Source organism: Bombina bombina, chromosome 4 (genome assembly GCF_027579735.1).
Source record: "Bombina bombina isolate aBomBom1 chromosome 4, aBomBom1.pri, whole genome shotgun sequence".
In the NCBI taxonomy this organism is placed as follows: Eukaryota; Metazoa; Chordata; class Amphibia; order Anura; family Bombinatoridae; genus Bombina; species Bombina bombina.
Genome location: NC_069502.1, coordinates 239,131,139 through 239,145,171, shown reverse-complemented (window position 1 = coordinate 239,145,171; position 14,033 = coordinate 239,131,139). Strand labels below are relative to the sequence as shown.

General features: G+C 41.3%; 1 protein-coding gene across 1 annotated transcript in view; it reads left to right on the top strand.

Annotated features, from left to right (window-relative positions):
• MRPS22 (mitochondrial ribosomal protein S22) overlaps nt 1–14,033 on the top strand; it is a 94,704-nt gene that overhangs the window by 14,656 nt on the left and 66,015 nt on the right. Inside the window, exons 2-4 of the mRNA XM_053709853.1 lie at nt 5,857–6,020; nt 6,104–6,268; nt 13,787–13,930. Coding sequence (XP_053565828.1) covers nt 5,857–6,020; nt 6,104–6,268; nt 13,787–13,930 — 473 coding nt within the window. The remainder of the gene's footprint in view (nt 1–5,856; nt 6,021–6,103; nt 6,269–13,786; nt 13,931–14,033) is intronic.

Sequence of the window (14,033 nt, the reverse complement as noted above, 5' to 3'; positions counted from 1 at the left end):
GGCCCTCAACCTGGGCAACAACACCTGGTGCCCATTTTTCCTCTGTATGGTACACCCTATACCAAACCAAGTCTGTACTGCACTGGAGTTCAGGAAGGGGGAGGAAATTTAAGTGAGAGGAACGTAGTAAATATTTACATTGAGAGAGAGAATGGAATAGTGACACCTGCAGGCGGAAATTAAAAGTGCAGGCAAAAAAAAAAAATCTGCAGAAAGGTACATATTCTGCGATGAGAGAGCACATTGCAGTATGTTCTGCCTTGGGGCATCCTGGTTACCCATATTCTTGGATAATTTAATTTTTCCATGTTATACACACTGCGGTTGGCGTGGTTTTGCGGCTTATGAAACTAACCGCTTTATCCTCAAGTGGGTTTAAAATTGATTATTGTTCCCTAGGAGCCTCATTCCTTTGTCTAAATTGGAAATGTATGTCTAATTATGACTTTTCTGCCCCTTTAAGTGTTTAGGGCGGAAACCAGATTGTAGTGGATCAAGTAAGAAGTTAGTTGAGAGAAATTGAGTTAGGTGGTTTTCGACCAGGCGTTCCAATAATTTGGATTCAAAGGGAAGTAAGGAGACTGACTGATAGTTAGAAGGGTTGAGGGATTAAGTGAGGTTTTTTTTTTAGGATTGGTGTGATTGACACATGCTTAAATGTATCAGGAAATGTGCCAGAGGTGAGAGGCTGGTTATTATTATTATTATTATTATTATTATTATTCTTTATTTATAAAGCGCCAACAGATTCCGCAGCGCTGCCCATGGGTACAAGGATAACAGTACAATGGAGAAACAATACAATAAGACAAAATTTTACAGACAAAAACAGGGGGAATTGAAAGCCCTATTCCCGTGGGAATTTACAATCTAGATGGGTAGGATGGGAAACAGGAGATGAGTTAGGGCAGGTGTTATTGAAGCAGAGAGAGAGAGGGAAGAAGTTGAGAAACACTGGTCTTGGGATTGTCTGCTATAGTTTTTTCTGTTATACTGTTACTCTATCTAGAAAATAATACATTCATACACACACACACACACACACACACACACACACATACACGCACACAGATAGATACATACACACATATACACACAGATACATACATACACACAGATACATGCATACACACACAGATACATATACATACAGACACACACACAGATACATACACACAAACATACACAGATACACACGCGCATACACACAGATACATATACATACAGACACACACACACAGATACATACATACATACATACATACATACACACACACACAGATGCATACATTCACACACACACACATACATGCATACACACACAGATACATATACATACAGACACACATAGACGCACACGCACACACACAGATACATATACATACAGACACACACACAGATACATACGCACGCACACACACACACACACACACACACAGATACAGATACATATACATACACACACACACAGATACATACACACAGATACCTACACACACACACACACACAGATGCACACACACACACAGATACATATACAGACACACACACAGATACATACATACATACACACACACACACAGATACATACATACACACACACACACATACACACACACACACACACACACACAGATACATACACACACACACAGATACACATGCGCACACACAGATACACATGCGCACACACAGATACACATGCGCACACACAGATACACATGCGCACACACACAGATACATATACATACAGACACACACACACAGATACATACAGACACACACACACACACACACAGAGATACATATACATACATACACACATACACACAGATACATATACATACAGACACACACAGATACATACATACATACACACACACACACACACACACACACACACACACACAGATACATACATACATGCATACACACACAGATACATATACATACAGACACACACACAAATACATATACATACAGACACACACACGCGCGCACACACACAGATACAGATACATATATACACACACACAGATACACACGCACGCGCACACACACAGATACATACATACACACACACACACACACACACATGCATACACACACAGATACATATACATATAGACACACACACACACACACACAGATATATACACACACGCGCACATTGTAATGTCCTTACATAGCAAACATTAACTCTTTATATGAATGATGCACTTGCAACTTCTAAATGTAAACTGGCACTTTATTTACTGCATGACATAGCAAGGTGCTCCTGTAGATTTTCACACAGTAATATGGATAGATACACATATATAGTCCTTTATAATGAATGGCTGCTGCACTCCTTATATTAGCAGTCTTGTACACTATTTATGCAGCACTATAGTAATCCAGGGTAACTGATAACTGTATAACTGTTAACTGTATAACTGCAATATAACTTATAATGTGTAACTGACAGTTCTTACTCTTCCTGACTGACTGATGCTGTATCCTCTGCAGTGATCTGTAGCTGACATTACATTTATTAGTATCCGCAATTGTCAGAGCTCAGGTTCAATCCTAGTACTTTATAACTGCATCACAAACTGTCACAAGATGGCTTCTCTGAACTGTACTGATTCTAAGCACAGCCCACTTGATGACATCATCTTTGTATGGAAGCCTCAATGTGCCCTTTTGACCAAACCAGGAAGTAAGCACAACACTACATCTCCTTTCCTACTTATTTTTTTTTCTTTTTTTTAAATAAACTTAACTGCACAACAACAACCGTAAGATAAATCAGTCTTCTCCAGCATCCTCTTGTATTGTGGACGTGAAAGCTGCTTCTTGTTTCTTACGTTGACGAAAGTTTCTCTGATATGTTGCATGTTGTCTCCGGCGAGTGTCTCTGAGATTAACTTCAGGAGACCAACGAACAACAGGTGTTCGTTGCCTGGGAGTACGAGCATGACTATTGTGGTCCTGGATAGAATTTCCTCACTCATCATTACAAGGTTCTTCTACTGAGGCTGGTATTTCTGAGTCATCTTCTGTAGTTGAGTCGGAGCCTGTGTTTGGATCATGCCAAACACCACCCCAGATATCAGTCATTGTCTGATTGCATTTTTATGTGATGGTGCTCACCAGCATGTTCTCTCCTCTCTAGCCGTGGTCGTAGTTGGTTCACATGGCGGCGACACACACCTGATGGAGTGGTTATAACATACATCTTTGGGCCCTCAACCTGGGCAACAACACCTGGTGCCCATTTTTCCTCTGTATGGTACACCCTATACCAAACCAAGTCTCCTTCTGTATAGGTCCGTGAAGGTTTTCCCACTCTCATTTTATCTTGCATGATGCAGACTGTTTCTGCTACATCTGTTGTGATTAAATCCAGCTTTGTACGGATCTTCCTGCCAAACAATAGTTGAGCTGGGGCAACTCCCGTGGTGGGGTGTTGAGTAACCCTATATTGTTGCAAAAATTGTAAAATGTTTTTAGTATTAACCTGCTTCTCTGCTTTTAGCGCTTTCAGTGCCCTTTTAAAGGTTTGGACAAATCTCTCTGCTTGCCCATTGGTGGCTGGGTGATATGGTGCCGTCCGATGATGGTGAATTCCATTCGTATGTAAAAAATTCTTGAAGTCTTGTGACACAAACTGGGGACCATTGTCTGTGACCAGTTTTCTTGGCAACCCAAATACTGAAAACAGTCTTTCTAATGCTGATATGACTTCAGTAGTTGTAGTCATTGGAATTACTTCTGGCCACTTAGAGTGTGCATCAATTATGATTAAGTATGAGATTCCATCAATAGGACCGGCAAAGTCCAAATGTAGTCTCTCCCAAGGAGTAGTAGGCCAGTCCCATGGTTGTACAGCTCCTCGTGGAAGCTGTCCTTGAGCTTGAACACACCCTTTGCATGCCATAACATAGTTCTCAATGTCCTTATCAATGGCCGGCCACCAAACATGACCCCTAGCCTTCTGTTTCATTCTGACAATGCCTGGGTGTCCTTCATGAAGGAGTTTTAACGTAGCTTGCCGTAGCCCATTAGGAACTAGAACTCTCTCACCCCATAAAATACATCCATTTCTGAGTGTGAGTTCTTTCGCTCGTAGTATGTATGCTCGCTGCACATCACAGCCAGTTCTTGGCCAGCCATCTCTCAAATACTTTGCCAGAAGTTGTAATTCAGTATCACAAGCTGTCTCCTTTGCAATTTGTTTGGCATGTACTATACCCGTAAAACACACACTTGGAAGGCTTTCTTGAACAACTGGTAAGGAATTCATTAATGGAAGCCTGGACATGGCATCAGCATTGCCATGGAAATCACGGGCCCGGTATTTGATGCAGTAATGATATGCCCCCAAAGTTAGAGCATACCTTTGCAATCTAGCCGCTGTAGTGGTTGAAATTCCTTTCCTTGGATTAAAGATGGTCAGCAGTGGTTTATGGTCAGTTAAAAGAGTAAATTGTCTCCCATAAATATAGTTATGGAACTTCTTAACAGCCCATACAATGGCCAATGCTTCCTTGTCTAATTGGGAATAGTTCTTCTAAGCACAACACTACATACACACACACACACACACACACACACACACATACATGCACACACCGATACATACACGCGCACACACACACAACGATACATGCATACACATCTACACACACACACCGATACATGCATACACATCTACACACACACACACACCGATATATACACACACACACACATGCATATATACACACACATTAAAGAACAAAAAAAAATCTGGTTCCTAACTATTTTGGTTGGCTCCTAGAATAAATTTGTTAAGCCCTGACTAAACTTTTCTGCAATGTGCTGTTGCCCTGTACTGCACTGGAGTTCAGGAAGGGGGAGGAAATTTTAAGTGAGAGGAATGTAGTAAATATTTACATTGAGAGAGAATGGAATAGTGACACCTGCAGGCGGAAATTAAAAGTGCAGGCAACAAAAAAAATCTGCAGAAAGGTACATTTTCTGCGATGAGAGAGCACATTGCAGTATGTTCTGCCTTGGCATCCTGGTTACCCATATTCTTGGATAATTTACTTTTTCCATGTTATACACGCTGCGGTTGCGGCTGGCGAAACTCTAACCGCTTTATCCTCAAGTGGGTTTAAAATTGATTATTGTTCCCTAGGAGCCTCATTCCTTTGTCTAAATTGGAAAGTTGTTTAAAATTGTATGTTCTGTCTAAATAATGTATGTCTAATTATGACTTTTCTGCCCCTTTAAGTGTTTAGGGCGGAAACCAGATTGTAGTGGATCAAGTAAGGAGTTAGTTGAGAGAAATTGAGTTAGGTGGTTTTAGACCAGTCGTTCCAATAATTTGGATGCAAAGGGAAGTAAGGAGACTGACCGATAGTTAGAAGGGTTGAGGGATCAAGTGAGTTTTTTTTTTTAGGATTGGTGTGATTGACACATGCTTAAATGTATCAGGAAATGTGCCAGAGGTGAGAGGCTGGTTATTATTATTATTATTATTATTATTATTCTTTATAAAGCGCCAACAGATTCCACATGGGTACAAGGATAACAGTACAATGGAGAAACAATCCAATAAGACAAAATTTTACAGACAAAAACAGGGGGAATTGAGGGCCCTATTCCCATGGGAATTTACAATCTAGATGGGTAGGATGGGAAACAGGAGATGAGTTAAGGCAGGGGTTATTGAAGCAGAGAGAGAGGGAAGAAGTTGAGAAACACTGGTCTGGGGATTGTCCGCTATATTTTTTCTGTTAAACTGTTACTCTACCTAGAAAAGAATACCTTCTTTAGGCTTGTATATAAACGTACTCCATAACATTATCGGAATTCCAATCTTAGATAACCATGCCTCTAAGCCAAGGGCTCCTACATTTATGGACCAAGATGTGCAGACATTATTGAAAAATATGACTGGCCTTCATTTGGACAAGGTCTTTATACCTTTGAAGCAGGAGCTGAAGCCTCCTTCTTACAAACTGCTTACAGAAGAGCAGTATCAACAAGTAAGTAGTATATATTTTCCTTATTTCTATCCATCAGTGAGCTTTCAGGTTTCCACTAACCCACCTGTGTTCTGCTTGTGCAGTCTCTTCAAAAGGCAGCTGAGGCCTCTGAGAAATACCTGGCAATGCCACCAGTGCTGAGTGAGCGCAAGCAAATAGATGAAGTTCTAGCCAAGGATGAAATACTGGCCGACATAGAGACCTCCAAATACGTATTCACCGACATCACTTACAGCACTCCACACCGGGTGAGTAACTGGATGTATGCATCCAGCACTTTGCGACTTGAACATTTTGTTCAAAATCTAGGAGGCAAATATTTTTCTTTTGCATGGTGTACCGAGTCCACGGATTCATCCTAACTTGTGGGATATTGTCCTTCCTGACAGGAAGTAGCAAAGAGAGCACCACAGCAGAGCTGTCTATATAGCTCCCCCCTTAACTTCACCCCTCAGTCATTCTCTTTGAAAAGAGGTGTTAAACTGTTAGTTTTTATTTCATCTTCAATCAAGAGTTTGTTATTTTTAAATGGTACCGGTGTTGTACTATTTGCTCTCAGGCAGGACATAGATGAAGATTTCTGCCTGGAGGATGATGATCTTAGCATTTGTAACTAAGGTCCACTGCTATTCCCACATGTGCTGAGGAGTACAGGAAAACTTCAGTGTGAGGAACGGTTCTTGCTATATAGCAATGAGGTATGCTCCGTAATTTTTTCAGCAGAGACTGTGTTAACTCAGAAAGGCTGACAGTATCCCCATTAGGGGAAGGGTAAGCAGTAATCCTGGTATGAAAGAGGTTTTACTAACGTGCATTAAGGGCTAAAAAAAAATTTGGCCACTCAGTTTGTTTATGTAAAATTGGTACAAACATTTGTGTGTTCTGGGAGTAACGTTTATATTTATGGGACGTTTGCTTGAGGGGTCATTTGGCTTATTTTGGGTTTGTTATAACCTACATTGTTTTTAAACTAGGTTTGTTAGATTTGAGTAGGCCCCAGTAACATTGAGTGAGGTGGGCGGGGCCTATTTTCGCGCCTCAGTTGTGCATTTAGTTATACTGACAAGCATCAAGCAACTTCTCCTGAGGTCCTGATGATCTTCTGAGGGCCTATTCAAAGCTTTAACCCCATATTATCGTTCCTAAGGGCAGGTAGGGCCACAGCAGAGCTGTGGCAAGGTGCTTATAAGGGTGTTTAACCGGTTTTAGACATTTTTCAATCCGTTTTTTTCATTTGGGGGTTTATTGCTTATTAACTTGTGGTGCAATCCTTCTAAAGCTTAGTGGGTACACTGTTAAATTTTCAGAAAAATTTAAGCAATTTTAACCTGTTTTGCAGTTTGTGTATGCCTTTTTTTTTCTCTTAAAGGCACAGTACCGTTTTTGCAAAATTGTGTTTTTTTCATTAAATAAAGTGTTTTCCAAACTTGCTTGCTTTATTACTAGTCTGTTAAACATGTCTGACACTGAGGAAACTCATTGTTCAATTTGTTTAGAAGCCATTGTGGAACCCCCTCTTAGAATGTGTCCCACTTGTACTGATATGTCTATAAATTGCAAACAGCATATTTTGACTTATAAACGTTTGGCATTAGATGATTCTCAGACAGAAGGAAATCAGGTTTTGCCATCTAGTTCTCCCCAAGTGTCTCAACCAGTAACGCCCGCACAAGCGACGCCAAGTACTTCTAGTGCGTCTAATTCTTTCACCTTGCAAGATATGGCTTCAGTTATGAATACTACACTCACAGAGGTTTTATCTAAGCTGCTTGGTTTGTAAGGGAAGCACAGTAGCTCTGGGTTAAGAACAAATGCTGAGCCTTCTAACGCTTTAGTAGCCGTATCCGATATTCCCTCACAATGTTCTGAAGTACGGATGAGGGATTTGATGTCTGAGGGAGAGATTTCTGATTCAGGAAAGACGTTCCCTCAGACAGATTCATATATGACGGCACTTAAATTTAAGCTAGAGCACCTCCGCTTATTGCTCAGGGAGGTTTTAGCTACTCTGGATGATTGTGACCCTATTGTAGTTCCAGAGAAATTGTGTAAAATGGACAAATATTTAGAGGTTCTTGTTTACACTGATGTGTTTCCGGTCCCTAAGAGGATTTCAGACATTGTTACTAAGGAGTGGGATAAACCAGGTATTCCGTTCTCTCCCCCTCCTGTTTTTAAGAAAATGTTTCCCATTTCTGACACCGTAAAGGACTCATGGCAGGCGGTCCCTAAGGTGGAGGGAGCTATTTCTACCCTGGCTAAGCGTACAACTATACCTATTGAAGACAGTTGTGCTTTTATTGATCCTATGGATAAAAAATTAGAGGGTCTCCTAAAGAAAATTTTTGTTCATCAAGGTTTTCTTCTTCAACCTATAGCGTGCATTGTTCCTGTAACCACTGCAGCTGCCTTTTGGTTTGAGGCTCTAGAAGAGGCTCTTCAGATGGAGACCCCACTAGATGATATTTTGGACAGAATTAAGGCTCTTAAGTTGGCTAATTCTTTTATTACAGACGCCGCTTTTCATCTTGCTAAATTAGCGGCTAAGAATTCAGGTTTTGCCATTTTAGTGCGTAGAGCATTATGGCTTAAGTCCTGGTCAGCTGATGTGTCATCTAAATCTAAGCTTTTGTCGATCCCTTTCAAAGGTAAGACCCTATTCGGGCCTGCATTGAAAGAGATCATTTCAGACATTACTGGAGGGAAGGGTCATACCCTCCCTCAGGATAAGTCAAATAAGACTAGGACGAAACAAAATAATTTTCGTTCCTTTCGAAACATTAAGAGTGGTCCCTCTACCTCTTCCCCTGCTGCAAAGCAAGAGGGGAACTTTGCTCAATCCAAGCCAACCTGGAGTCCTAATCAAGCTTGGAACAAGGGTAAACAGGCCAAAAAGCCTGCTGCTGCCACTAAGTCAGCATGAAGGGGTAGCCCCCGATCCTGGACCGGATCTAGTAGGGGGGCAGACTCTCTCTCTTTGCTCAGGCCTGGGCAAGAGACGTTCAGGATTCCTGGGCAGTAGAAATTGTAACCCAGGGATACCTTCTAGATTTCAAGGATTCCCCTCCAAGGGGGGAGGTTCCATCTGTCTCAATTGTCTGTAAACCCGACAAAAAGAGAGGCATTCTTACGCTGTGTAGAAGACCTTTTTACCATGGGAGTGATCTGCCCAGTTCCAAAAGCAGAACAGGGGCAGGGGTTCCACTCCAATCTGTTTATAGTTCCCAAAAAGGAGGGAACCTTCAGACCAATTCTGGATCTCAAGATCCTAAACCAATTCCTAAGAGTTCCATCTTTCAAGATGGGAGACCATTTGGACTATCTTACCATTGATCCAGGAGGGTCAATATATGACAACCGTGGACTTAAAGGATGCGTATCTACACATTCCTATCCACAAAGATCATCACCAGTTCCTCAGGTTCGCCTTTCTGGACAAGCATTATCAGTTTGTGGCTCTTCCTTTCGGGTTGGCCACGGCGCCGCAAATCTTCACAAAGGTGCTAGGGTCCCTTCTGGAGGTTCTAAGGCCACGGGGCATATCAGTCGCGCCTTATCTAGACGACATTCTAATTCAAGCGTCGACCTTCCAACTAGCGAAGTCTCACACGGACTTAGTGTTGGCATTTCTAAGATCTCACGGGTGGAAGGTGAACGTAAAAAAGAGTTCTCTTTCCCCCTTCACAAGAGTTTCATTTCTAGGGACTCTTATAGACTCAGTGGACATGAAAATATTTCTGACGGAGGTCAGAAAATCAAAGATTTTGTCCACCTGCCGAGCTCTTCACTCCATTCCTCGGCCGTCAGTCTCTCAGTGTATGGAGGTAATCGGTCTAATGGTAGCGGCAATAGACATAGTTCCGTTTGCTCGCTTGCATCCCAGACCACTGCAACTATGCATGCTCAAACAGTGGAATGGGGATTATGCAGATTTATCTCCTCAGATAAATCTGGATCAAGAGACCAGAGACTCTCTTCTTGGTGGTTGTTACAGGATCATCTGTCCCAGGGAATGTGTTTCCGCAGGCTAGAATGGGTTATAGTGACGACATACGCCAGCCTTCTGGGCTGGGGTGCAGTCTGGAATTCCCTGAAAGCTCAGGGTTTGTGGACTCGGGAGGAGGCTCTCCTACCCATAAATATTCTGGAATTAAGAGCGATATTCAATGCTCTCCAGGCATGGCCACAGCTGGCTTCGGCCAGATTCATCAGGTTTCAGTCGGACAACATCACGACTGTGGCTTACATCAATCATCAGGGCGGAACAAAGAGTTCCTTAGCGATGATAGAGGTCTCAAGGATAATCCAATGGGCAGAGGCTCACTCTTGCCATCTGTCAGCGAAACTCCATCAGGAGGTGTTTGCTCAGCTGGTGCGGCTATGGGGCACACCAGAGTTGGATCTGATGGCGTCTCGTCAGAACACCAAACTTCCTTGTTACGGCTCCAGGTCAAGGGATCCTCAGGCTGTACTGATAGATGCTCTAGCAGTACCCTGGTCGTTCAACCTGGCTTATGTGTTTCCACCTTTCCCTCTCCTTCCACGTCTGATTGCCAGAATCAAACAGGAGAGAGCGTCAGTGATTTTGATAGCGCCTGCGTGGCCATGCAGGACTTGGTATGCAGACCTGGTGGACATGTCATCCCTTCCGCCATGGTCTCTGCCATTGAGACAGGACCTTCTGATTCAAGGTCCATTCAAGCATCCAAATCTAATTTCTCTGCAACTGACTGCATGGATATTGAACGCTTGATTCTATCAAAGCGGGGTTTCTCTGAGTGAGTCATAAATACCTTGATTCAGGCTCGAAAGCCTGTTACCAGGAAAATTTATCATAAGATATGGCGTAAATATCTTTTTTGGTGCGAATCCAAAGGCTTCTCCTGGAGTAAAATCAGGATTCCTAGGATTTTGTCTTTTCTCCAAGAGGGATTGGAGAAAGGATTATCAGCTAGTTCCCTAAAGGGACAGATATCTGCTCTGTCTATTTTGTTGCACAAGCGTCTGGCAGATGTTCCAGACGTTCTGGATTTTTGTCAGGCTTTAGTTAGAATTAAGCCTGTGTTTAAACCTATTGCTCCGCCATGGAGTCTAAATTTAGTTCTTAGAGTTCTTCAGGGGGTTCCGTTTGAACCCATGCATTCCATAGATATTAAGCTTTTATCTTGGAAAGTTTTGTTCCTAGTTGCTATCTCTTCAGCTCGAAGAGTTTCTGAACTATCTGGTGTTCCATGCTGATAAGGTGGTATTGCGTACCAAGCCTGGGTTCCTACCTAAGGTTGTTACTAACAGGAATATCAATCAAGAAATTGTTGTTCCTTCTCTGTGTCCTAATCCTTCTTGTAAGAAGGAACGTCTGTTGCACAACTTGGACGTGTTTCGTGCTTTGAAATTTTATTTGCAGGCAACCAAAGATTTTCGTCAAACATCTTCTTTGTTTGTTGTCTATTCTGGAAAGCGTAGGGGTCAAAAGGCTACGGCGACTTCTCTTTCCTTTTGGCTGAAAAGCATCATATGTTTGGCTTATGAGACTGCTGGACAGCAGCCTCCTGAAAGGATTACAGCTCATTCTACTAGAGTGGTAGCTTCCATATGGGCTTTTAAAAATTATGCTTCTGTTGAACAGATTTGTAAGGCTGCGACTTGGTCTTCGCTTCATACCTTTTCAAAATTTTACAAATTTGATACTTTTGCTTCTTCGGAGGCTATTTTTGGGAGAAAGGTTTTGCAAGCAGTGGTGCCTTCCCTTTAGGTTCCTGTCTTGTCCCTCACTTCATCCGTATCCTAAAGCTTTGGTATTGGTATCCCACAAGTTAGGATGAATCCGTGGACTCGGTACATCATGCAAAAGAAAACAAAATTTATGCTTACCTGATAAATTTCTTTCTTTTGCGATGTACCGAGTCCACGGCCCTCCCTGTCCAAGACAGATAGTATTTTTTTATGTAAACTTCAGTCACCTCTGCACCTTACAGTTTCTCCTTTTCTTCCTTGGCCTTTGGTCGAATGACTGGGGGTGGAGTTAAGGGGGGAGCTATATAGACAGCTCTGCTGTGGTGCTCTCTTTGCTACTTCCTGTCAGGAAGGACAATATCCCACAAATTAGGATTAATCCGTGGACTCGGTACATCGCAAAAGAAAGAAATTTATCAGGTAAGCATAAATCTTGTTTTTTAAAACGAAGTATAACTAGAGATTTGACCTATTGATTGCCACAGGCCCACATGGATTACTTAACCAAGAAATCAAGGTGTTAAATTACTGCTGCATAAAACACTTTAGATTTGTCCCTTTTAAATCTAAAGTGTTTTATGCAGCAGTAATTTAACCCCTTGATTTCTTGGTAATCCATGTGGGCCTGTGGCAATCAAGAGGTTAAATCTAATGGAGTACTCCATTAACTTTAGTGCTTCACATTTTAAATTCTCTTGTTCATGCATATATTAACTTACACTATCTCTGCAGTCTTCAGCTAGCCCCAGATCCACCTCCTTTTTTTCCTTTTTTTTTTTTTTTTTCTCAAAATAGACTGTGGGTGCTGCAGCCAATGACAGGCCATAGTGCTCAAACCATTATTCTGAATAGCAGCTCACGCCTTTGTGGATGGAGACACTGTGAATGTGCTCCCCAGAGGCAACAGTAATTCAGGAGTATGATTGAGACAAATGATTAGGCACTACAGACACTGGTTGGCATATCCCATGCAGCTTTTTTGTTTCAAGTAAAAAATAAAAAAAAAGTTGCGTAACTAGGGGCTGGGGGGAGTCTACATAAATAGGGCAAGCATAATTTAAAATATGCTTAAATAAAGAAACCGGGGAATTAAAAATAGTTTTATAGCGGTACAAGCATAATGGGAGGAATACTTGAAATCAAGTAACCAATTAGAGGTTTATAGCTTTCCCAATAATAGTGCAAAATATTATCACCCTGATGCATTATGTTGACATTTACTTTGGATACAATTATTTTCTAATACTTGCAGACGAGATGGACCACAGTAGACTACTAGATGTGTATTGTGATTGGAGCTTAATTAAGTTTTGTTTAGACTATTGTATAAAAATTAATCCAACACTTTTTTTCTTTGCTGTGCTGAAGACCTCCTAGGGAATCTAAAGCTATGCATTATATTTATTATTCCAATGTGTTAGCCCTCAGTCCAAAAAAAAGCAGTTGTTTACTTACATGACACGTGACGTAAGGTGACCTCACAGCACCCTGGTGCAGCTTTGGTGTAAACTTTAAAGCTTTTACTTTGAGTTGTACACAGCTTGGTGGGAATTGTAGTTAACATGAACTACAATTTCTATAATGGTTTTTCTCATTTCAAAGAACAATTGTAAAAGCTGCAGGGGCCAAAAGCACCTAGTTTAGCAATGTCCAATGTTTATTGTGTTCTTTATAAAACAAAAGTGATTTTTGTAATTTGGTTGTTTTTTTTCCCCACTTTGGAGGGTTTTGGAACCTATAGTAGTTTCTGAAATGGAATTTTATAATAAAATAAGCACACAATACTGTATTGATAACGTACATAAAGCTAAATGCAGATGTCTAAAATCTTCATCCACAGAAGACTGCATAACAGTTTAATGGTAATTGTATAAGTAAGAACAGTTTTTTAGATTTTGTTAAATGGTTAAGGAAGCATGAACCTACACTAGTGGAAAACAAACCCATTAACTCTATAACTAATAGGATTAATGTCATAATAAAAATATTCACATTTCAAAACTTGAAAATAAATTGTCATCACTTTATCTCAGGAACGGTTCATTGTGGTAAGAGAACCAAGTGGAGTTCTGCGTAAAGCCACATGGGAAGAAAGAGACCGTATGATCCAGGTGTACTTTCCTCAGGAAGGCCGCAAACTGGTCCCCCCACATGTCTTTCAAGAAGAGAATATGCAGGTGACCTGGCACATTTATGGTGCATGGAGTACTTCGCTGCTATATATAATGTCACAATTTATAATATGATTTTGTGAAAAAACTCAATTTCCTGTCTTCCACT